The 16,803-nt window shown below is 38.0% G+C and overlaps 4 protein-coding genes across 4 annotated transcripts; 2 read left to right on the plus strand and 2 right to left on the minus strand.

Annotated features, from left to right (window-relative positions):
- Positions 1-1,110: 1,110 nt before the first annotated feature.
- LOC115012578 (amine sulfotransferase-like) lies at positions 1,111-3,075 on the minus strand. Its single transcript, XM_029438266.1, is given in 7 exon segments — positions 1,111-1,294; positions 1,371-1,542; positions 1,709-1,747; positions 1,749-1,804; positions 2,180-2,306; positions 2,625-2,830; positions 2,934-3,075. Coding segments are annotated over 7 exon segments (852 nt in total). The 3' UTR covers positions 1,111-1,184.
- Positions 3,076-4,484: 1,409 nt separating this feature from the next.
- cdip1 (cell death-inducing p53 target 1) lies at positions 4,485-10,156 on the plus strand. Its single transcript, XM_029438254.1, has 5 exons — positions 4,485-4,564; positions 6,191-6,329; positions 6,663-6,809; positions 7,029-7,305; positions 8,462-10,156. The coding sequence occupies exons 2-5, from the start codon at positions 6,254-6,256 to the stop codon at positions 8,571-8,573; spliced, it is 612 nt and encodes a 203-aa protein (XP_029294114.1). The 5' UTR covers positions 4,485-4,564; positions 6,191-6,253; the 3' UTR covers positions 8,574-10,156.
- polr3k (polymerase (RNA) III (DNA directed) polypeptide K) lies at positions 10,157-11,995 on the minus strand. The gene is made up of 3 exons (XM_029438255.1): positions 11,739-11,995; positions 10,983-11,070; positions 10,157-10,504 (listed from the first exon to the last, which is right to left on the minus strand). Exons 1-3 carry the CDS (start codon positions 11,847-11,849, stop codon positions 10,377-10,379), a joined length of 327 nt encoding a protein of 108 aa, XP_029294115.1. The 5' UTR covers positions 11,850-11,995; the 3' UTR covers positions 10,157-10,376.
- A 216-nt stretch (positions 11,996-12,211) lies between these two features.
- On the plus strand, positions 12,212-14,428 carry snrnp25 (small nuclear ribonucleoprotein 25). The gene is made up of 5 exons (XM_029438256.1): positions 12,212-12,633; positions 13,636-13,726; positions 13,877-13,982; positions 14,057-14,131; positions 14,205-14,428. The coding sequence occupies exons 1-5, from the start codon at positions 12,421-12,423 to the stop codon at positions 14,260-14,262; spliced, it is 543 nt and encodes a 180-aa protein (XP_029294116.1). The 5' UTR covers positions 12,212-12,420; the 3' UTR covers positions 14,263-14,428.
- The last annotated feature ends 2,375 nt before the right edge of the window (positions 14,429-16,803 follow it).

Below are 16,803 nucleotides of genomic sequence, written 5' to 3' on the forward strand. Positions count from 1 at the left end.
AATTAGGCTGAGCTTGAGGAGTGTTAACAAAATCCTGATGCCACCCAGGCAAAAGGCTCTTTAGCCTGGATTTAGCGGCCACTTCTGTGCGCCAATCTTAAGGCAGCCTGTTTGACATCCCAACAGGAAGCTCTCCTCCACTCCCCGTGGATACACATCAGGGTGTAGGAGAGGTCATAGAGTTCCTCCTCCATGGTAACTGCTGGGTCCATAACTGGTCGGTTTGTACTGTCACATTGTGGTGTAGGAGAGGACCCAAAAGCAGTTCAGCAGACGATGATATAACAAAAAGCGAGCCATTAATATAACAAAACCTGAATCAAAAATCCAAAGTAACAAAATAACACAAACGAAACCGAGGAAGCCATGGGGTAGGCACAGGCAGGACACGAGGAAGACACCAGGTAACATTACTGACCAACCAACAAGGAACAACGAGACAGACCAGGATATATACACACAGACACCAAACGAGGAAACAAGACACAGCTGGGGAGAAAGGCAAAAACACAAGGGCATGATGACTGGACACAGGAGGATCAAATTAGCAATCACAAAGGGAGGGAAAAAACACAACAGGAAGTAAAACAAGACAAGACACAAGGGGAAGTGAACATTTCAAAATAAAACAGGAAACACAAAAAACAGATTGTGACAGGTATGTTCCTGACTGATGACAGCATATCTTCAGTGATCAATCATGGCATGCATGTTTTTATTTAGGTTCCCATGGTAACGAGTCAGACTGTTCATACTAGTGATAGGAGGTCCGGCTCTTTTCAAAGATTCGGCTCTTTTCAAAGATTCAGCTCTTTTGGCTCTTACGGTTCCCAAATGTCTCTTCATTTAGTGTCTCTCGGAGCCTTCTATTTTAGCTTAATTTAGCACTTATAAATGGTTTGTGTGTTGGTATCAATTTTTCATTCAGTGTTTTCATAAAAGCCTTATTTGTATGCATTTTTTTCGTTACAAAAGAAAATACACAGTTACTATTGTTTAACATTTTAATCAAACCTTAGATGAAGAGAACTGAAGTGTGGAGTCGGCTACAGTGACCCAAAGCAACATAAAGAAACACAATTCAACTCTTTTTGACATTCAATAAAGACAACAGATTGGCCAACTATTATTGATGTTTTATTCCTGGTACAGAAGTCCAAACATGGAAACCTCTGCTGCTCTGCTCACTCCCAGATGAACTCCAGAGACAAATCACAGAGTCTCTCCTGAAGGAGTTGATCAACTCTTTGACTCTGAGCCGCACTAAAGGTGTTCTTCCAGTCACCGATCTTACCTGTAATGAAAAAAGACAAACTTTAACTGATATCTTTACATGTTTCTGCACACAAGCTGCAGTTCTGTTGCGTTACCTTTGCGCATGAAGTCTCTCGTCACCTTCTCTGGTGGCAGAAACTCGTAGTTAGCTTTTGAGTCTTTCTTCATGTTATTGAAAGTAGCTTTTTCCACAACTTGCTCAATGGCTGCGTCACTCAAGTTTTTCCCTAAGAAAGTGCAGATCTTAGTTACCGCCGCCTTCAGGTCCTAAAAGAGACAAGGAAGCATACAAGTTTAAACGCTGACTAATCATTTATTTCTATATTTTCAATATATATTTCATTTTTATTTCATGGTATAAAAGGACGTAAAATGCATCCCTTCCCATCCCCTCATTAAATGCTGAATAATTACAGGGAAGACCACATCTTACCAAAATCATGTCCTCATAGTTCAGGAAGAGGATGTTTTTACTGGCCTCTCTTTGAGTGCCACTCCCTGATGTGGTCAAACCAGGATGATGCTACAACTGTATAATAGATATACATTATTTTATAATGTGTATTTCACAGCAGCAGTACACTGACGAGCAAAAAAGAAATTGTAGAAAAAGTCATAGTATAGTGTGCCATCAAATGTCATTAAAACGTTATTGTATATTATGTCATAAAAATCTAATAGCATGTAATAAAAATACCTAGTATAGTTTTCCCTAAAATGTCATAGAAAATAATTATAGTATGTTTTAAAAAATGTTAGAAAAGTCACAGTATAGTCTGTCAGTGCTCTGTGTATTATGCAAGCATTGTCAACAGAATAACGAAGTAAAAATGTATTTGAAACATAAGATTATAATTAGTTTTAAATCTCTCTGGACTCTGGACATCATCTGGAGGTATTTTACCGTTGCCCTTCAGATACTGCTCAAAGAAGTCCTCAAAACCTTTGGGAGTCTCCAGGTCGCCACAGTTATTACAGAAGTGGTAATAAGAGACAATATTGTCCTTCGGATTCCGCATCACGTAGATAATCTGACATCAAAACAAACAACAATCAGTTCAGAGCAATACATACCATTCTCTGTGCCAAACTCCACTCAGATTATTCACGATTTAATGATATCTTGGATTTTTAGCATAGTCATGTGTCATAAAGTGTGGCATAGTATTGTTAGTATGCCACACTTTTAAAAAAACAAAATATACTATAGTATAGTTAGCCATAGAAATGTTGAAAAAAGTTTAATTATTGGCTATATTGATGAGGTCTCTACCTCAATATATTAACAGATTTAAATAAAGTTTTGATTGAACTAATGAATGACTGGTTGGCATCCATAAAATACGGACCTTTGCCTTCTTGTCCTTCAGTCCTGGAGGCAAGAGAACCGGGGTGAGGTGAGAGATGAAGAGTCATGGAGAGGGCCGGAGAGAGTAATCTTCTCGAGCCTCCCTGTACTCCAGCCACGGCATCAGCTCCAAGTTGTTTTGATATTCATTCAGACCGCCGGCTAACTCACAGATGGAGACGATGATCTGTTGAGTCCATATAGTACCTGTAGAGGGGGGCATCCTACCTGATCACTAAATCTGTTCCCAGCAATGCACACAACTGTAAATACGATTAATGTGATGCATGAAGAGTTTTATCTCACTTACCTGACTTTGGATAAGTGACGAGGAACACGTCACTATCTCTAATTTCAAAGCTCTGGAGTGAATCAATGTGCTCTGCAGTCGTGAGATCGATGGCAAAGTTGTAGTTTTTGTACCTGCAGAGATAGTCGGTGATCTGCTCCATGTTACTTCTGAGAGAAATGAGCAGAAAAACCTCTCAGCTCGCAGGTACGGGACAAAGGGGCAGTCGCTGGACTTTGGACTTTGATTTGTGCTTGTAATTGGCTGTTGACTTCTTCATGTACAGTTCCTGAAACACTGACAGCTGGCTTTACACTGCCACCAACAGTAAGCTGGAAATATAACAAAGCGTTCATGTTATAATGTTTAAAAACCTTATTATGCTGCAACTTATTTCTACCATGTTTTTATTTTTTATATTCTTTATTAAATGTGTTATTTTATCTTTTATCTGCACTGTCCCTTTGCTGTTGTAACCTTGTACATTTCCCATCTGTGGGACGAATAAAGGAATTCTGATTCTGAATTGGTGAATATACTGAATATTTTTATTTATAGTTGCATAACTTGATTTATATATCATGTAGATACAAGTAAATAGAACTTTAAATGTTTTTAATTAGCTGTGAATTAAAACAACTGTGAATTATTCATATTTTGTATGTTATTCAGAGCTTTAGGCTTTGTTAAATTAACATAATCATAAATCAGACTCATAGCTAAGTGTGTGCTGAATAAAAGGATATCAAGCGTGTGGGGTAAGGGAAGATTAAAAAGGTACAAAATAAAAGATTATGAATGCATCTCCCCAAAAGCCCATGTTCTCCAAAGCCCATTTGTAAGTGTATTTGACCCATATTGTATAATTTCCATTCTGTGTTTCAAAAGACTGCACCATTCATTTTTTTTTAGCTTATATAATTTATAAGTTGCAAGCAAAACAAACAAAAGTCTCACTATGATACACATGAAGGCTACACATAACAGTCAAATGTGCCACCTGCGGTAAACAACTGCAGTGATTTATCTCCTATTTATGCTTAAACCCTTACTGCAGATACCACCCACTGTGCAAAAGGGCTATTACCGCATTACACATACTACTTTATATACAGATATACATTATATGTACAAAAATGGCTCCAACAATAAATGTATTATAAACTGGACCCTGACATGTGCAATGTCTTTACTAAAGGCCTGCAACACAGACGAATATACAGTGTTGATATCAATATCATCGATATTAATATACATTTGTACAACTCATTATTAGTGTGATTATTACAGTGCATTGATGAGATAAACAGCTGGATGGTAACAATTATGATATTTTAACCAGTCTAACGTCACCTGCTAGAGAGGCGTTAAAGCTAGCGTCAACGCACTTCCGGTGAATACATTCAAAATAAATCAATTTATTATTTATTTTTATTTTTTTATTAGTAGTATTTGTTTACTTTATATGGTAATATTATGAATGAAACTTCAAGAAAAACATTCCAGGAAGGGATTTATTTTTGTACAAATTCCTTTTCCTGTGTACATGATAATTAATGACGCGGGGTGTAAACCGGATGTTGACTCTCGGAGCTGCAAACGTCAAACAACTTCAGCTTCAACCGCGGACAGACTGAGTCTCTGGAAACCAGGTAATTTGTCTTTCATCACTTTGACAGCTGCATCATTACAGTAGCAACCACAACACATGTTTCACAAGCCGATAGACGTTTAGTTTATTATTATTATTATGTACATGTTTCGAGCAGTCTGTTGATGCAGACTAGAATGGCGACGCTAGCTAGCTAACGACTGCTAGCAAACATGTTTAGCTTTGGCTGAACAAACACACCTTTGTTGTCTTCCAAGTTATCTAACCAACTGGGAACAAACAAATACTCGCTGTCAGTCGTTTTATAATCCTATTGGAAAGAGCCAGATAGGATACATGGCCTACGACTTGTCAACTAGCCAACACTAGTAACGCTAACACCACTGCGTTATCTGCATTATGTTAGCCGTGTTAATCAACGTTAATAATAATAATAATGTGAGGTGCTTGTACTAGATACGCTTCTTACTTCAAATTAACGTCAATGCTGGTTAACGCTAGCCTCTTTATTACGTAACTAAGTTATTCATGGTTAGTTGTGCAAATAGCTTTGAGCTGGATTATCTGGGGAAGGATTAAAACAAACATCATCTAGCTAACGTTAGCTAGTAGGTTAGTTTAGAAGCGTTAGCATCCATGTAGGAGAAATGCCTAACATTTTTAAAGAGGGTTTATTATTCTCTAACAGGCACATAGTTACATAAATAGTTGAATCTCAATTAGAAAATGCAATAAAGTGATTAAAGCAATTCCAGCTCAAAACAATGATTCAACAGCTTTTGCTGTACTATGTAACATTGCACCATAAATGAGGCCACTGTGTAGTGAAGCTATAAGTAGCAAGCAATTATAAGTTAATTAGAAATGTTTTATCGACACAATACTATCCTATTAAATAAAAAATGTTCTTCAAGAATACAGGGATGAAGAACAATGTTAATCCTATCCAATCCTACCTAAAGCCAAATAATCTATGGATCCAATCCCTTCTTCTAACAGTTTCAGAGCTTCAATCTAAATATATATTGCTGCACCTTCTAAATGCTGGAGTATTTATTAAGGAACAAAATATTAGATTGTCTGTATTAAAAAAAAAAAGCAAAGAAAAGCTTAGATTTTTAATTAATTGATGTAAATATGCTTCGCTCACATTTTAAAGTGGAAATCCGTCGTCCGACTTACCTGTCGAAACTAAAAGAGCCTGCCGTTTATAACACGCTGTATTGTTGTGTAAACCTGCAGCTCTACAGTCACGTCATCATAGGGAAATAATAGTGTCGACCTTACCTTAAAATCCTATTTTGTATTTTGTATCACTTAATCCTTGAATTGCTCTTATTGTCTGTTTTGTTTTGCCTGTTTGTAAAACATTTCACAAGTGCAGTTGTGAAGCTCTATATTGTTGTTTTGATTACTTATTAATATCAGGCAGTGCTACAATAAACCAGGGCAACACAAATCACTGCTCTTCATCACAACGTTGCTTAAAACTTCACTGCATTTTACACCGTTGCCTCTGAAATATGTGCAGACTGACATCAGTGCTTACACCAAGTACTTTATTAGCCTCGCTGACTGTTGGAACATTTTACGACCTGGGAGAAGTCTCTCTCGGAGAGTAATGAGCCACGGGACTCAGACTGTGTATGTGTTTTCTCTCTCACAGAATAAAGAGTTGTGAGGGGCGCTCCGTGTCCAACCCCTTTCCCTTTACAGACATCCGGCCACTATGTCCAGTGATCCTCCGCCTCCATACCCCGGAGGTCCCAGTTGTCCACTCATTGAGGAGAAGAATGGACAACCTGGTAATAAAACTAAACATGCATTGTGGTGACTGTTAATCTGTGACACAGATCATTGTGGCTTTGGTAAACTGCCACCATGGAGATTTGATAATCGTCCCTGTTTGTTAAAGTGTACCTCTGATTCACTAACATAGAAAGTCATGAAGAAAAAACACTGATAATCAAGCAGGACACTGAAATCTGTAAAAGTGTAAATCGCAGCTGCAATTGTATATTATCAACTTACGATTGAATAATGCAGTATGAATTCTTTAAACTTGTTGACTGACTCAAACCTGTATACACCCGTCTTCAATGCCATTTATTTTTCTTTGTGTTATCTTTCATTTACAGTTCCTTTAAGAAATGCTCCTATACAGGGACAGCCCTTACCTCCAGACTACGGTCCTCCACCCTATGAGGCCACACACCCAGGCTTCCTTCCCCCACATGTTCCTGGAGAAGGACCCATGCCCATGCCCATGCCCATGCCTCCACCAGGTGCTGCAGACAGTCTGCATACACAAAGAAACACACAAAGCTGACAAACACGCAGCCATATCGCATGATTTGTGTATAAATTGTCATGGGTAATGTGTTATTAGCTTTCACCTGGGAGTCGTGTTAATCCGTGCATAAATTCATAGACAATCCACAGTGGTACAGATATTTGGCGTCAGTTATTTGCCTGTATATTAAGTGCTGTTTCCTCTTGTGCAGGTGGCCTCTACCCACCTCCGCCCGGTCACTTTCCACACCCGATGCCAGGACAGATGGGCCCTGGTCCCAGTCACTTTGTCCACATGGAAGGTCACACAGCGACCGTCCTGGCTCCTCCAGGAGCAGCCACCACCGTGACTGTACTGCAGGGGGAAATGTTCCAGACCTCACCGGTGCAGACTGTCTGTCCGCACTGTCAGCAGGCAATCGTCACCCGCATCTCCCACGATGTCGGCCTCATGAACACACTCTTCTGCCTCTTCTGCTTCTTTGTAGGGTAAGTGGCAGACTGATTAAGGTCACCCGACAGGCTTTTGTTGGCCTTGTATCCTCTACTTTTATAAATAAGATTATAAAGTTTTATAAGACAGAAGTTTTAAAATACAAAGGAAGTCTTTTACCTGGTGGAAGAATTTAGAGTTTCAAGGCTTCTGCAAAGTCTCAAATTTGTATATTTTCCCCAAAAAAAGAAAATGTTAAAACAGTTAATTCATGTCATTTAGGGTTACCATCAGTCAGAACATCAAGCTGGCCATTACAGACATGTCATTGTGTTTTTAATATTGTAATCTAGACTAATGAACACTTCAAATAAATGTGTACAAAAATACAATGCGTAAGAACGTGTAGCTGCAACTAACGATGATTTTCATTATCGTAATCTGCTGATTATTTTCTAGATCAGAGGTTTTTTTTAAAGTGGAAGATAGTTCAGAGAACACTAATAAATGCCTTTAGGACAGACCGTTTTTAAAAATGTATTTGATGTCGTCTGAAGTCATCTCAGACACTCAACAATTGGCCAAGTAATTCACCTAATATTGCTGTTTATGTGGTATGTTTGTAAAACCCTGTTGATAAATTGATTAGTCGTTTGGTCTATAATAGTAATAATAACATTACTGTCCATCCCAGCTTCTCAGTCCAAGCTGATGTCTTTTAAATGTCTTGTTTTGTCCAAAACCCAAAGATATTGAGTTTAATATGATTATAAAACGGAGAAAAGCAGGAAATCTCATTTTTGCATGTAAAATGACTTTTAATGATTAATCGCTTTATCAAAATAGTTGATGATTTATTTAAAAAAATGGAGCTCAAACTCAGGATCATGCTGTCTGTTGGTTCACACTCAGCCTGTCTATGCAGAAAACTGTCTATATGTTAAGCAAGTGCACCTGTTTATGGTTTGACACATTAAATTAAAGGTGGAAGACCAAATGCACCAACATGTTGATTCAGTCTGCATTTAAATCCTTTCCGTTGTGTTTTAAGCACCTGCATACAGAGCAGTCTTCAGGATGCCTGAAGCTACTCGTTCAATTATTAAAACCAGGTTAAAGAGCAGACGTTGCCCCCCCCCCCCCCCTGACACGGTCCACTTAAACTCTGCAGGTTTAAAACATTTGTTTTATTTTCTGCTCCTCATGTTTCAGGTGTGATCTCGGCTGCTGCTTGATTCCCTGTCTGATTGACGACCTCAAGGATGTGACACACACCTGCCCGTACTGTAAGGGCTACATTTACACATACAAGCGTATATGCTAACCACCGACAGCTGTATGCTACAGAGACATGTATATGCACACACATAAAATCACAGCTCCTCCTGCTGGTAGTGACAGGCTCCCTCCCCCCCCCCCCCCATTTTTGCAAAGTGTTGTGAAGCCCTCTTAAATTGTAAGTGCAGTTTTCTCATTGGTTCACAGAATATTTACTGTATATATATCTTTCAGCATAATTCTTTCATGTAAAAAAATGCATTTGAAATGTACAAATCTCACCAAACTGCAGAAGATGTAGGACACTTAAACATCCACAGAGATGGGTAAGATGGGTGCGTCTGATCCTGTATGGAAACCCGGAGAAAAGGCTTGTGATGCATGTTTATGGAAGAAAACGGTCAGTTAGCAAAATATGTGAAAATGGTCACTTTATTTATTTTAATCATCTGTGAATCTTGCTGAGAAGCAAACGTATTGAAGTAAAAAACATGCTGGGTAAGCTTTGTTTTTCGTATTTATTTCAAATAATTTTATCCACTAATTTAACAAGTTTACTATTTAACTGTGAACATTTGTCCATGTCTGATCTTTTTACTCTTAACCTTTTTATCGTTATCCCTTTTTAAATGTGAGCAAACTAACGAACCATTTTCAGCTCGATGAAATGTATTTGCTTGTTTTAGGAATGCCCAAGATTGACGTTACTTGCTATATTAATCAATCTTCTGGGCTTCAGTCAGTAGTCACATGTTTAGTGATTTACAGTACTGCCCTCTGTCCATTCTTTTAATTTTGATAATAAATCAAAGATTAGCACTTTAAGTTGGAATTCAGTTTCCCCCTCTGATGCATTCATAGAGAAACGATCAACCTCAGCGATCAGTAGTCTTTGAGAGATTTGGGTTTCGAGGACTCGGTGGCCTCATGAGTAAAAGCTGTGCATAATTTTAAATGGACTTAAAGTAGAGCTGACGAGTTTTACTGTAACTGATGGAGACACACTGCATGACATCTAGCATCTTGTGTCTTCTCTAGAAAACTGTCGGCAAAACAAATGACAGTGTTGGCACCATCACCCTCACACGGTTCAGCCTGTAACCCTCCTAGTGACATCAGCCCTTTAAGATTACCTGCATTGTTCAGATGCATGTTAGAATATAAATACTGATGTATTTGAACTAATACTAAATAGTGACCTCTGTTAGGAATAAGCTTAAACTAAATGATTGTATCAGACATCCTGCAAAATGACATTGTGATTCCATTGAGATTACTAACGATGAAACACCCTTGTAGGTCCACCACAGCATGCACGATCTGCCGTTCACCTTCACAAAGGGCAGTTTGTCTGCATGAGCCACACGTCAAAACAAATAATTCTCACTGGTTAGTTCCTTGACTGTGCATTTGATTACTTTTCTTCTTGAGGCTAGCTAGGCTGTGCAAGAAAGTGAATTTGAGTTGAAGGGTTGCATTGAACTTTTAATACAAAGTACTGTATGCCGTTGTTGTGCATAATGCTGGTCTGCATTGCTCTCTAACTGTCTGTGATATGTATAACGATGTCAAAATTTGTTTGACTGTTGTATACAGGTACTATTTTATCAATAAAAAATCAGAACATGATTTCTTTGAAACTCCTTTTTATTGTTATTTGGAAAATGAACACTGTAAATATCACCTGCATACACAAAAGCAAAAATAAAGTTTCTTCAGCTGGGCCGTCGCACAGAAGAGGTTTGGCACATCATCTGAAGAATAACTACCACAGCCTGTTGGCAATAGGCCCAAACACAAATGAGGGACAAGGCATCCCATACATTACAATATCCAAAGTGCAAAGGTTTCAGTCCCTCCATCGGTGTCCACACTGCGCTTTACAGCATTTGTAGAAAGTCGTCATCGGCTCATCAGCTGATCTGGTCTGAATCTGCATGAAATACGCCCGAAGATGTCCACACTTTGGACACGTTTCTGTAAACACACACACACACGCGTATTAAGTGTTGGTTTGGAATCACAAGAACATTTTTGAACAATTATCTATACAACTAGCCTAATAGTTCTTCTAACTTTTACATTTAGAACATGATTATGGATCTTAACTGATGTTGGGGTTCAGGAAAGTATTGTTGACGAAATTTGAAAAAGTTATATTAACGGATTGCGATAATGTAAACACCTTTGGTGACATTTATTCATGCCTAACTCGCACAAATAAACAAACGTAGCACTGAATATCATGTGACGCAAAGTAAACATGTATTTAAAGAACAGAGTAAAGGGTGACAGCTTGGACATGTGGGGGCGACAAGTCTGAAGAATAATATAAAGCACATTATATTATAGGAATTATATAACTGAGAATGTATAAAAGGCAAGACACCCAAGATTACTGCTCTCAGGTACAGTGATAAGCTGAAGCACCACCAATACTTTTAATGTCACTTACCAGGAGTTGAGTCCACGTTTTCCCACGCTGCAGCTCCACCGAGAACATCGTCCACCTCTTTAAGTTTGGGAAACTTCCTGTAATTTACCTGCAGAAAAGAAAAATATGTCAAACACACAAACACTAAATGTGAAGAGCAGATTCTTCTTTGTCTTAAATACAAATTTGTACAAATACAAATAAAATTAACACATTTTAACTTTCTTTTGTTAAATCTTTATTGTCAAAGCATTCAAATGTGAAAAACCTATAATCAGGCCGACCGCTAAATATGAATTTAAATACATAAGATTAATAATAAAAATAGAATTGGGATAAAGAAAAATCTAATTATATACAATTATAATTTTAAAAAGCATACGGTATTCTTCTTTACTTTTCTATTTGATAATTGTATTACTTTTTTAAGTGTTTATAAGTTTGAGTCTTAATATATTCTTTAAATTCACATACAAATGTAGTGAAATCAGGAGTATGTTTTGTTATTTATGCATGTAATATATTTACAATATATAATCAATTCAAAGTTACATTTATCATGTTCAAAATGTATAATGACATTTATACACTCAATTGAGATATGATTCATTTTACACAATATCTGATATTTCATTGGATTGAATATAAATGGTAAAATAAATGCGTTAAATAATGCAAAATGACTCCTTTATTCCATATAATGGTTGTGCAGGAGTAACACCGTTAACATAGTGAAGTGACATAATGTGTGCCGTGATATTTCATAACAGAACTCACCTTTCTTGTGATGTTGTGCACATACGGACAGGTGTTGCAGGCGAATCTCATGCACTTCTGTCCTTCCTCGACAATTAAAACATTTCCGCAGGTTGGACAAAAAAGGAGCATGTTACCCGGGAATATATGTAGCTAACAGCTACAAACTAAAACAACGAACTCAATATGAGTACTGTATTTTACACAACGAGCTAACTGCTGTAGCTTCCCTGTTGTACACAGTTTGATGCATGTGGAGCAGCGGAAGTGGAGCTGGTGCTACTCTTTTTATCGCTCGGTGGGAAAACGAAATATAAAGAGAGGAAGTGTAGCACTGGTTTTATAACAATTTAACAACAACATCCAAAAATACTACCATAAATGAATAACATTAAATAATATTAACATTTGGCAATTCATAAAATACTAAAGTCGTGTCTGAATTTACATCCACTAAAGAGGAACCATTTAACCTGCGCCACAGTTGCCTTCCGGTATATATTCTTTACTGTACACATTGTTTGTTTACTTCATGGCTCTTTGCAGCGATATCTTTTCCAGTTAAACATGTTTGCCAGCTGTATTTAATAAATTAGAGTCTCGCAGTAAATGTTATAGTCTTTTCACTTAGTTTAATAATAAGTATTTATTTTTACTCTCCTGATAAACCGGGCTGCTGTTTGTTAAATGACTTTAGTACCTAATGATGGAGGAGCAGAGTCAGGACACTGTTGGAGGAGGACTGTCTGTAGAAGATGAAGAGGTGGAAAACGAGAATCTGACAGAGATGGCAGCTTTAGACACAGAGGAGGAGGAAGATGAGGAGGCTCTTCCTCACTCAGAGATCCTGGATATTTTCGAGGAAGGACTTGCTCTACTTGTGCAGGACCCTTTACTCTGTGATCTTCCAATTCAGGTCTGTATTACACAGCCGTGCACAGACATTTTGGGCTGCAGCTGCTTAAGTTATTTATACAAAATAAAGTTGTATACAGTAGCTCACCTTTAACTTACTTGCATATGTATTTAAATACCCATACACTCATGCAGATGTTTAATACTCAACAGATTTCTACAAAAGTATCAACATCAGAGATCATTCATTTAGCTTTATTATTCAATCCTTCGTGCCTACACCCAATAATTCTGATTATTGGAATACGTGTACATCTCTTGACGTTGTTTGTACTTGAGAACATGCTCAGTATTAACAAGTATTAATAAAACTAGACTTTACCATGTGGTCATTTCATATAGACTATTTATTTCTTTATTGAATTAACAAACATCGTGATACATATTGTTATCAAAACATTTGCACATATTTTATTTACATGTAGCAAGTCATCATGATAGAAGATCATAACCATATCGCCCAGCCCTAAGAACAGGCAACAACAAAGTAAACAATGCCACATTGTGCATGCTTTAGTGGTCTATAAAATAATAAACTGAGCAATCTACCTTCCAAACTACAAAGTAATCTTATGTTCAGGTGCAACAGTTAGTGTGATGAGGCTCTCCTCGTTGTCTTCTTCTCTCCGATCCTCACTTTATTCTCCTTTGCTCTCTCCTTCCCTCATTGTGTTTCTCCCCCCTTCCTCTCGTCTACACTGTGTTCTGTGAAGATGTTTCACATTTACACTCCTGGTTGCACGCATCCTGTTTTCTTTAATCTGTCTTGAGATGTCTCTTAACTTGAGTCCATCAGTTGCAATTTACTTTGTCTGGTTTAGAATTGCTTGAACTTTGCAGTTAATGTCAGAACAAAAACAACCTTTTTATTTACAACACTCCGGCTGAGTGTCGATTTCTTCTGATCACCAGGCTTTAAATTGTGAATTAGGTTGTCAGAATCTGTACTGATGTATAGAAAGTCCTGTATGTTTTCCTGAAACCTGATCATCTTTATGTTTAGGTGACTCTGGAGGAGGTCAATTCTCAGATTGCTCTGGAGTACGGCCAGGCGATGACTGTGAGGGTTCTAAAGGCCGATGGCGAGATAATGCGTAAGTGTTGAGATAACAGTAGTTAAATATACACTATGTTTTCTGATCACATCATTCTATTTCAGAACATCACTACACGACTTGTAGTTGTATACTTTTCAATTAAATCTTTTTATTTACCATTATTTGAAAACAACTTTCCTTCCTAAGCCATAGTGGTGGTGCAAAATGCAACTGTCTTCGATCTGAAGAAGGCCATCTGCAGATTCATGGAGCTGAAACAACAACGTGAAGGCGGAGTGAAACACGTCAGCTGGTGAATACACTCACAAGCACAAGAACATACAAGGGATTAAAAGATTATAAGTGTTTACTTCCTTTCTTTTACAGGAGATATGTTTGGAGAACTTATCAGATGATATTTCAAGGGGAAAAGCTTGAAGATGACAAGATGAGGCTTAAAGAGTAAGTTCATAAAATCACCTCCTCCTTCACTTGTTATCATCCGCACGGTTTGACTCTCTCTTTATATCTTCAGCTACGGCGTCAGGAACAGGGATGAAGTGACGTTCATGAAGAGACTCAGGAAAAAGTGAAATGTCACACACGATGTTTGGACAAAATGACTTTCAGAAAGTATTCATGATTGTATGACTTGTTTCTCGACATATCTTTGTACGCATTACAAACGGAGCTTCTCGAAGAGGCTACATGTAAATAAAATATGTGCAAATGTGATTTTGTATCATTTTCTGAAAACATTATTTTATTTGTTTTGTTTTTTACTTGAGCAAAGAGAGGGCAGCTGTAAACCTACGATTTGAATATTTCCTGGTAGAAGTGAACACTGCACGCCTTGTTGAACTAGTCTGAATGTTAACTGTGCAGGATACACTGGGAGCAGCTGGGATTATACGGTAAAACATACTGTTTGTCTTTAATATATAATACGTTGAGATGTTTGAGCGATGTTTTCAGTGCAGTAGTCACTACGGTTCATTTCTGGAGCTGATGTTAGTTTTTATAGATTTCTGTCTTTTATTATTTATTTTTTGGAGGGAAAGCAGAGTTTGACTTTAATATGCTTTATTAATACCCACCACCTTACAATGCATGTTGAGTTTAATCTAGGACAATGTTTCAATCGACCTTTGATGGAAACCAGTTGGTTTAATATAAATGTGTTTTTTTTATTGCTGACAATTCAGAGATGCACAACAAAATAGTTTGCAACCGCTCAGATTCATCAACACTTAAATGAATACCAAGAAATTAAATGGAAAACACAAAAATAGTCTCTTAATTACATACTTTTGGTCTGCCATCTTTTCTTTATTGGGTAACTGGTTCATATTAAAGAGGGAGAGAATTATGGAAATGATACCTACTAATATATTCACACACACACACACACACACACACCAGCCTCCATCATGACTTCTGCAGTCAGCGAGCTGAAGAACATTTCTACGGAGCTCAATCATCTTTCAGTCGAGAGACAACAACTTCTGGAAAGGAAAAAAATCCAGTGCATATTTCAGGAGCTGAGGAATCGTGCAGAATTCGAACAATCAGGTACTGACACTTATTTTATATATATATATATATATATATATATATATATATATATATATATATATATATATATACACACATTTGCCTCTGTGTTCTCATATGTATGAGTGTGTCATTGTCGTTCTACCAGAGGAGGCAGCCTCATATCAGCATGAGATCGACAGCATTGATGACAAACTGAATCAACTGATAGAAAGAAAAGCCACGCTCGAAAGAACCCAGGAGGACATCCTCAATGACAAGGATTGGAAGAACAGCGAGAAAGGTGAATCTAAATGTACTGCAGCCTCATTACGTCATCATACTTTGCTTTTGTAACCACTTTTTTCCTTCTTTGTTAGAACTCAACTCCAGTCAGAAGGTCGTGCCTGGTGATCCTGACTCCAATATTTTCTATATCGAGGATCCACCTGATATCACGACGAGTCAGTGAAGCACATGTTCTCATTTTAACTGTTCAAATTGACGCTTTTCTCCCGTGTTTAGGACTCATGAACGGGTATTCTCTATGCAATCATGTCTGACTTCATGCACCTTGTGGCACTTGTGTCAGAAAATGTAACTAAAATGATGCCAACTGATGGTTTAAACTACAATTTAGAGAAATATTAAAAGAGAAATTCGATTTTCTTTTCTGTTCTCAGCCCCTCCAGTGATTCTGGACGTGGAGAAGCTTCCACCATGTCCCTGCAGGACGCAGTGTCCACAGTGTCAGCAGTTCATCATGACAGAGACTTTCACCTCCGTCAGCAGCGTCACCTGGATGATGTGCTTCATGGCGGCTTCGATCGGGTATGAAAACACATCTCCCTCCATCGTGATAAAATATTTGCATGCTGACCTCATTGATGGGCCTGTTTGTGTTTGTGCAGCTGGTGTTACAGCCACCTGCACCTGCACCTCTCCAGGTTTGTTGACCTTTTATTTTGTTCCCGTTTCCCTTTTACAGCTGCGTGGCCGGTTGTTGCTTCATTCCCTTCTGCCTCGATAGGTTCAAATCTATCACACACAAATGTCCCAAGTGTCGAACCTCAATCATAACTATTAAAAAGATCTGAGAGAAAAGTGTGAGACATGGAACTAACGGGGAAGTGGAAGATCACAGAGTATCAGCGGAGGATGTTTGTCAAACATTCATTACTTTGTTTTAATGAAGCACATGCCAGAAGCACAACGTGGTGTTGACGAATATAAATGTATATCATACTGATCTTTCACTGAATTACAAAATCTGATCAATATGACGGTAAATATACTGTAATACTTCACATCTGTGAACAAGTGGATGTGCAACTTAGTGTTGCTGGTAAATGTAGTGGATAAGCAATAACCTCTCCGTGCTCTGGTGCTGCGAAACCTGTCGTTCTTCCTGCGTCCAGCGCGGTCGCTTCACTTGGCAGTGACGTAGTCGGATGCAAGGAAGAACTACAAACCAGTTCAACTTGTATTTGTAGTTCTATAGCCAGAGGTGGTGCTCAAAAACAGAACTTCCTTGTTTCCTTTGCTTGTTTTGCAAACCTGCTACGTTTCCAACAGCAGAGCGGCGGAGAGAGAGGCGGAGG

The sequence above is a fragment of the Cottoperca gobio genome, chromosome 8 (assembly GCF_900634415.1).
Source record: "Cottoperca gobio chromosome 8, fCotGob3.1, whole genome shotgun sequence".
NCBI lineage: Eukaryota > Metazoa > Chordata > Actinopteri > Perciformes > Bovichtidae > Cottoperca > Cottoperca gobio.